Here is an 8,927-nt window from a genome sequence, read left to right on the forward strand (position 1 = left end):
CCATCCATCCATCCATCCGTCTGTCACACTGAACCGCTGTCGTCCATTAAATTCTCATCTGAACATTTGATCTGAACTCTGAGCTTCAACCACAGTCACAACGTTTATGAAATGACTAAAACCAGGAGTTTTTTTTTTTACAGATTTAGAGAGAAGTATCAAGTATCTGATCAGAGTCACTTCCATGTGTTTGCGTCACCACGGTGATACTCACGGACGCAGGAGAGCAGGTCGTTGAACCGGTCCTTGGGAAACAGCGGGTTCTCCAAACCCCTGAAGTAGAGCTTCAACACTCCGGCCACAGAGTTGATGTCATGGTTGCTCTCCTCGTCGATCAGCGGGTCGTTACCTGGACGACGGAACAAAACAATGAGTCGACCACACATCCTTAACCACCTGACGAGGCTGTCGATCAGGTGACCTTCTTCCAGTTGACCTCTCACCTCTCTCAAAGGAGTTCTTGATGTCGTTGACCTCCACCTGGGACCCTGACACCCTGAAGATGCCTTGATGCTGAAGACCTGTTGGGAGCAGAACAGTTTCAGTGATTAAATGTGACCCGATCCATCAAAATGAGTCACAGTGACCCAAATTTCAAAGTTGAGATTTTGGTATCAATGGAAAGATTAGAAAATAAGCTTTAAAATGATACCCTAGTCAAAGTCATACATTTGATGGTTTTCGAGATGTGGCCATTTGAATTACGATCTTTCACTCTCTTATTCCGTTCTAAAACCTGAGCAAATTGCAGTTAAAGTTTTGCCAGTGACTCTGGCATCTGTTCCTGTACCACGTGATTACACGCACCCTGTACGGTCCCTTGTTGTCATTGTTGATCCACAGAAAGCAGGGAATATCACATTCCAGATGCTTTCTACAGCTCGTCTCTATCATAAATGGTTCAGAAGTTGTCTTGTTTTGTCGATGTTTTGTAAAACATGTGCAAGCGTTGTGTCGTTGCAACGCTCTGTTAGCATCGATGCTACTCGGTTTAGCATCTGTTTCTGTACCTGTCCCTTCTTGTCATAGAGGCACCATTCAATGACCGTCGGAAAGCGGAGAATCCCGCGATTCAGATGCAGTTTACAGCGCGTCTCTATCATGAACGGTTCAGAAGATATTTCATGTTTTGCACCGATGCAACGCTCATTTTCAGAGGGTTTAAGTTGCAAGTCAACTTTAATCATCATTTACGTGCCTTTTCTCAATTATCTGGACTGTGAAACTTTGGAAGATTGTTTTTGAATGTCATTGCTTTGAAATTTTCTATGGGTTTTCCACGTTATCAGCTGATTATCTAAAAATAGAACGCTGCAACATCCGACTCATTTTGATAGAATGGGTCACAAATATCTATTACCGCCTTTTGTTGCTTCTGTTTTCTTGTGGGGTTCCTCACCCGAGGGCCTCTGCTATTTGCATTATACAGTGTATTATACAGTGCTTCCTCTGGGTTCTGTGTTAAAAGTAGATACAGAACCCCCTCTACGCCGACGATAGGCCGCTATACCTGCATGTAAGACCAGGTGATGCCACTTCATAATCCAAAATCCTCAGGGACAATTTCAGACTCTGGACGAACAATAACTGTCCATTTATTTTGACTCATAAAAACACATACTTTGTGTTTTATTTGACATAATAACTCAAAAAGAAACAATAAAATGAAAATAGACAGACAAAGTTTTACATCATTCTTATATCTGCCCATCAAATATCAGGCTAATTCTGGTTATCTTAGAATAAAGACTGGAAACAGAGACAAAGACAAAAACATCAAGCTACCGGAACCTGTAATTATGACATGACATGTATTGTTTGTTTGATTTGCACCAAAAACTATTTTAGTCAGACACCGACTTTTTACACATTTTTTAACACGAAATGTAACACCCAATAACCAGTAGGCATGATACTGGTTTGAAATTACAACATGAATCACACTTTTTGTGTTTCTCTGCACTTTACAGCAAAAATTATATATGATATAATAGATTAAATGAATGCAAGTTGTGCCTGTTTAGATGTCAGGCTAAGTTAAAATCTTTATTTCAATTAACTTAATTTAAGTTTTTGTTAAAATCCAAACAAAGAAACATACGTATAAAAGATAAGACACTTTTTTCCAGACTTTTCAAGGCCTTGAGAGACCTTGACTTTGGCAAAATGGTGAAACCACCACAACAAAATTGATTTGTGAAACTGAAACTCACCGTGTAGGTTGATGTAGCGGATGCAGCTCTCCACCAGCAGAGGTATGGCTTTGGTTGAATCCTGTCAACACACGTCATATAAAGTTACTTCTAACGCTTTGCTCAGATTTCATTTTCTAGAGTTTGAAAAGTGAGGAGCCACTTGTGCACAAAGAAAGACAAACATCCTGAAGCGTGAAAGTCTACCTGGTGCTTGCTGTGGGAGTTCTTCCGCCCACGACTGTAATGAAGCGAGACGAGGAAATAAAAAAAGAAAAAGAGAGAGATATTGTTTCATACCGAAGTGGTGGGATGGGAAGTAACAGATATTATTAAGGTGAAGAGAGAAGTGTTACCTCGTAGTTAGCAGCTCAGCTTTATAACCTGTAAAGAGCGGAAAAACACAGGGACATTTTAAAAGGTCAGAGAAGCTGATTATCGTGTGAATTAAAGGACAGAAGGTGAATCGTAGAAGAGTCTGTGTCCGTCTCACCTTCAGCTAAAGCTTTCTTCAGTATGTCATGTTTGGCCTGGAGCTTGGAGATGAGGTTACTGCCCTCAAGATACTCGCGGAATTTCTGAGTGTTAGAAATAAAAATAGAGGTTTTATTTGTGTCGTTTGATCGGTATTTGTTTAAAGGGATAGTTCACCCAAAATTGAAATTTCACTCATTATCTACTCACCCTCATGTCGACTAAGAAGGGCTGGGAGAAGTTTCAGAGTCCTCTGTGGCTTCTCTGAGTAACAGGGGGTCTCATAGCAGTGCATGTCCATATAACGGTTGCAAATGGATACCAACTGTCTTCGTAACAAAAAGACACACCAAAAAACATCCAAATACCTCCATGCTGCTCGTATGTAATGTCCGTCTTGTATTGAAGCCCCGAAATGCGAAATTGTCCCGAAAAAAATGAAATAAGTCTATATTTCAAGCTTGTTTTTTAGCGGAAGCTTCTTGAAGCTCCTCTTCCCGGTTCGTCAAATTTGGACGAACTGGGAAGAGGAGCTTCTGCTACAAACAAGCTTGAAAAATAGACTTATTTAATTTTTTTTCGGGACAATTTCGCATTTCGGGGCTTCAATACAAGACGGACATTACATATGAGCAGCATGGAGGTATTTGGATGTTTTTTGGTGTTTCTTTTTGTTACGAAGACAGTTGGTATCCATTTGCAACCGTTATATGGACATGCACTGCAACGCCGAGACCCCCTGTAACTCAGAGAAGCCACGGAGGACTCTGAAACCTCTCCCAGCCCTTAGTCAACAACATGAGGGGGAGTAGATAATGAGTGAATGAGTTTCAATTTTGGGTGAACTATCCCTTTTAAAAAGCCGAGATGATCGTGTTGTTTTTCTCTCACGTTGAAGTAGAAGAGCTCCGTCTCCTGCTGGTTGGCCCGTCGCTTGGCCAGACTCGGTTTGTTCAAGTATCCGTCCGACACGCTGGACTTGACCGACTCGGAGGACGGGCTGTGGGTGAAGCTCTGGGAGACATCGAAGTCGTCCAGCACCGTCATGTCCTGCAGCGTGGTGAGAGTGGCCCCCCACGTCTTCTTCACCTGGAGGACAAACAGCAGCGTTATAGATCATTTTAAAAGATTTTTTTAAAGGGATAGTTCAACATTTTGGCAAACCGGCCCATTGCCATAATCCCTATAGTCATAGCAGTAGGTTCGTTACCTTTATTTGTCGGTGCAAGCTGTTTTTAGAACGGCGGAGCAGAGCCGCGAGCTGCTCAGGGCTATGCTATGGAGGCTAAAGGAATTTCTTGGTTTCCCTCATCAAACTCATCAAATACACAATCCAACAACTCCACAACGCTCTGGTGGACAAGTTGTGACCTGCACATTCACCACGCTATGAGATAATAACACAACGTTACCAGACAGAGTTGTTGTAGAGGTAAATTCAGAGACTGCTTGATGAAAAACTGTCCCTGAACGCAACGCGCATCAGCTGCTTTGCATGAATTTCCCTCTAAAACTGGTAACGTTCTGTTATTATCTCATAGCGTGGTGAATGTGCAGGTCACAACTTGTCCACCAGAGCGTTTTGGAGTTTTGGGATTTTGCATTTGATGAGTTTGATGAGGGAAACCAAGAAATTCCTTTAGCCTCCATAGCGTAGCCCTGAGCAGCTCGCGGCTCTGCTCCGCCGTTCTAAAAATAGCTTACACCGAGAAATAAAGGTAACGAACCTACTGCTATGACTATAGGGATTATGGCAATGGGCCAATTTGCCAAAATGTTGAACTATCCCTTTAACAACATGATGAGAATCTGTAGACGGGAACAGGAAAAGCTGAAGTTTCTGTGGATGTCGAGACTCTGTTTTGCTCTGAGGGTCAATTAAAACTTTCTCTGTACACTATAAATGTTAATACATAAATACATAACCATTTACCTCAGTCGCCTAAATTAATGAATGTTCTGGGTGTAAATGTGGTTAAAAATTTATTTTATTGACCCCAAGCCACATCTCAGAGTAATTTGTCATGTCACTGTGGTTATTTAACACTTAATTGCAATCGTTTTTGTCACTTTTTGCCTCTTTTTGTGACCCATTTTTGTCAAATCATGTGTCATTTGACCTCTTTTTAGTTCTTTTTCGTCTCTTTGTGGTCATTTTGCATCTATTTTACATTGTTTTGTCAACCTTCTTTCTGGCTTTGTGTCTAATTTTGCTCATAGTACCTCTTTATAGGGTCATTTTTCTGTAGTCATAGTATTTTTGACCATTTTGCATAAATTTTACATAAGTTTGTGTCACTTTTCTGCCATTTTGCATGTCTATGTGGTCATTTTGTCTCACATTTTATTTAACTTGTGTCCATTTTTGCTAATTTTACATCTCTTGGTGGACATTTTTTGTTAAGTCATAGTTGTTTTACCTCTTTTTGAGTCACTGTGTGCCTCTCTGCAGCCATTTCGCATTGAATATTTAATCCTTTTGTGTCATTGTTTTTGACATTTTAGCACATCTTTGTGCCTGGGCGGCCACGTTCAGTGAATCCATCCATGCTCAGATGTCACTGTGATGAATAAATGTCTCTCACACTGCAGAACTTTTCTGCCTGATTGACACATTAAGATCTCTGTGAAGCATCAGCAGTCGTTTTAACACTTGAGCGTCACCGCGAGACGAGTCTGGAGCTGCCATGTGAATCTCTCGTCCCCACCTTCACACCCTGAACTCTGTGCTCTGCTGATCCCGCGTGTGAACGATGACTTCAGAGGCTGGAAATAAATTTCATGACTGCACCCGGCTTCATGGATCACGAGTCATGAATTATGAATATTTAATTGTTTCAGGGTGGAGTTTAATTTTCCTAAATTTTTGATGAAGTGTGTGCGCTCGGGCTCGACTGCCTCGACTCTGTGTGGGTATACGCTACATATGCAAAGCGCGTTTGTGTTTACAGCAGAGATAATGGGTGTGAAAGTGTTTTTTATTTGTATATGATAATCAGGGCGTGTGTGTGTGTGTGTGTGTGTGTGTGTGTGTGTTTGTGTCGACGTGCATGTGTGTATGTGTGTGAGAGCTGCTGAGACGTGCAGATGCAGCTCATTAATCCACACTCCTTCAGCATTTTTATGCCCTTCAGGGTGAGTTAGCAGCTGCCCTCTACACACACACACACACAAACACACACACACACAGTGAGCGCTGCCGCCGCCGTGACACTGACGAGGCCACAGACGCAGCATACAGCTTTATTTTGGAGGTTACAGCTGTTACATTATCACCACATTAAAACCGTATAAATTAACATAAGTTCGAGGAAAAGTTAGTTACTAACAGGAAAAAAAACATTTTAATTTGGAGTCGGTTCAGCTGCTGCGTCGGGATCAACACTCAAACTTAGAGTTTATTAATATCTGAGATATGATACAGACATAAATGATCGTCACGTAACGCAGCTGCTTCACTGACTGGAGAGCAACCAGGACTGATGAGGCAAATACGTAGCTTTGATTGATTGATTGCTTGGCTTATAAACCATGATTCACATTTCAGAGGATAACATTTTCATCACAAATGAGTTGAACTTGAACTCCTCTTTAGTCTTAATTTGCAGCGCTTTTCCTAGAAATCTTGCGGAAACAAAGATCTCCTTCATCATCATCATCAGACAACCAAATCAAATCCACGACCTTATGCTCAATTTTCTCCTATAGATGTTTTCCACAAATTGCTGCACAGTTATTGTTATTAAACACCAAAAAAACAAAACAAAGGTCACATAAAATAAAATAAAAAGTGCTGCTCTTCAATGACTCTACCTTTATTAACATTATCTGCCTTCGGAAACGCTTTTATTTTGAAATCCCCCTCTGGAAATGATGACGCAGATGTTCATGTTCACTTCCTGATTGGTTTTCCTGATTCATCACCTCATACTCTCACTGTTCACTGCTGCTGTTCTTCATTTCTTGTATTCATTTTACTTATTAATATTCATTTGTAAAGGGGCCACATATCTCTGATGCTGATGGGACAAGAGATGGAAACTAGCCAGGTGGCAATAATCTCCCATATTTACATTTTTAATGTTCATTTATATGTACTCTCCCATTTAAAAAATAAATAAATCAAATCAAATATAATATGATATTCAATATGAATGTTGCCAAAATTATCTTAAAGCTAATTTACATCTGACAAAAAAGCACTGACGTAGATTATTTCTGATTCAGAGCGTCTGATGGTTTTTGTATCAAAATGAAAATGAAAATGTGTGAGTGTGGATAGAAAGTGAGAAACAACAGAAACAAGGGATTTGTCTACATCTGATTAAAAAAATGGCGTTTAGGACGATATAACACAGATCTACAGGTTGACTGATAATAGTTTTTGCCTCTGACTTATTCCAGAACTGAAAACAGCAGCCAGATGTTCAAACAGCTGGAAGTTCAGACCGTTATTATTTAACCGCCTCACCTCTTCGTTCTCTATCTTCAGCGAGGCCAGGCGTGTTTGCAGCTGTGTGAGCCGGAGGGTGAGCTCAGCCTGGACCTGAGGCTGCGAGGCGATCTGGGTCACCTGACAGGAAGTGGACCGTCATTAAAAAACAAACAAACCTCAAGACGCCGTTATGTGTAGATTAGGGAACACATATTCACCATTAACTAATAGGTGCTTATTAATATGCATATAAGTATCTTACTAGCTCCTTATTAGCAAATATTAAGCACGTATTAACACTTTATTCTACATAGCCTTATTCTACCTCTATTACACCATGAATTCAGATTTTTCCTGATATTAACTCCTAATTATTGCTTATTCCTTGTAAATGAATGCATTGTTGTTTCTGAATAATGATGTGAATAACCAGTGGGTTTTTGCGGCAGTAGCACAAGAACAGTAATTCTTCCTTTATCACTCTTAATTAGTATAGCATTAATGCATTAATTTACGATGAATAAGCGATAATTAGGAGTTAATATATGTCTCACTCCCAAGTCCATGACCAGCAGATAGACACCATCCTTTCGACTGTGCGTGCAGTAACAAGGGAGATAGAGCCGTATCGCCCGTAATTAGCTTAGCTCAAACACTGGAAGTGTATAGGTAGTGTTAGCCTGCCTCCACCTAAAGTCATCAGAGAAACTCTTCAGCAACTCTAAACGGAAACCGGCGGGCCGATCTTCGTCTCAGAGCTGACAAAACTCTCCGGTAAGGCATCTTGAGCGGTCAAATGCCGGTAACGGGACGAGATCGGTCAAAACGGAGGGTTCAAGCAAAGACGGTTTATTTTGGTTCAAGCTAGCTACATCGAGGGTAGGTTAGCTTCCTATTTCAAAGTAAAAGCACAAATTCTGTCGTCATGGTTTTCTGTATGTAAAGGGCAACGGGTGTTTTATTTTGTGAAAGTAACCGGAAGTGCGTTGGTCACAACGGCTAGCTTGAGTAGCGCCAAACCTCCAAACAAAATTGTAAACAGCTGGTATTTAGACAAATTAACGACACACTGCTGATCTAAACGGCTACTTTCTCGCCTAAAAATGTTTGAAATGTCGATAAAGTGATATATTTACAGAGTTTAGAGCTAAAATGAAATCGGCTTCTGACTGTTGATTTCGGCTCGGGTAGGAGGCAGGCTAACACCACCTATACACTTCCAGCGTTTGAGCTAAGCTAATTACGGGCGATACGGCTCTATCTCCCTTGTTACTGCACGCACAGTTGAAAGGATGGTGTCTATCTGCTGGTCATGGACCCGGGAGTGAGGCAAGACATGAAAAAAAATGTTGGCGTATCACTTTAATAATTACTAATAAGGAGCTAGTAAGCTACTTATATAATGCATATTAATAAGCACCTCGTTAATGGTGAATATGTGTTCCCTAATCTAAAGTGTTACCAAGATGTTAAATGTTTTATACATGGAGTAATAATACAAGGTGTGTGAGGTACTGACTGCGTCGCCCATGTGGGCCTGGAAGCTGAAGCGCTGCGGGGGGCAGAAGGCGGTGGGGTAGAGGCCCAGCAGGCGCTGCCGGTCGCGGGCGGGGTCGAGGCCCTCCACCGCCCCCTCCAGCACCTCCAGCCCCGCCCGCCTGGAGGCCTCGAGGCTCAGCTCGGCCGACAGGTAGGTCCGCAGCGCCCGGCTCAGACTGGAGTGGTACCCTAGGTCACAGCACTGAGAGAGGGAGGGAGGAGGAGGAGCTCTGTTCAAGCTGCAACCACAACGTCTGTCTGTGAGGTGAAACAATACTACAATACCC

General features: G+C 41.7%; 1 protein-coding gene across 2 annotated transcripts in view; it reads right to left on the reverse strand.

Moving 5' to 3' along the window:
• The window catches only part of srgap1b (SLIT-ROBO Rho GTPase activating protein 1b), a 45,252-nt gene that overhangs the window by 12,777 nt on the left and 23,548 nt on the right, over positions 1-8,927 (reverse strand). For both annotated transcript variants that reach the window (XM_085769230.1, XM_085769229.1), the window contains exons 8-16: positions 8,621-8,842; positions 7,138-7,239; positions 3,558-3,755; positions 2,686-2,770; positions 2,549-2,576; positions 2,400-2,433; positions 2,214-2,274; positions 444-521; positions 215-349 (exon numbers count right to left, since the gene is read on the reverse strand). In XM_085769230.1, the coding sequence (XP_085625356.1) occupies positions 215-349; positions 444-521; positions 2,214-2,274; positions 2,400-2,433; positions 2,549-2,576; positions 2,686-2,770; positions 3,558-3,755; positions 7,138-7,239; positions 8,621-8,842 (943 nt within the window). The remainder of the gene's footprint in view (positions 1-214; positions 350-443; positions 522-2,213; positions 2,275-2,399; positions 2,434-2,548; positions 2,577-2,685; positions 2,771-3,557; positions 3,756-7,137; positions 7,240-8,620; positions 8,843-8,927) is intronic.

The sequence above is a fragment of the Trachurus japonicus genome, chromosome 23, assembly GCF_045865225.1.
Source record: "Trachurus japonicus isolate A0001 chromosome 23, Traja_1.0".
Lineage (NCBI taxonomy): Eukaryota > Metazoa > Chordata > Actinopteri > Carangiformes > Carangidae > Trachurus > Trachurus japonicus.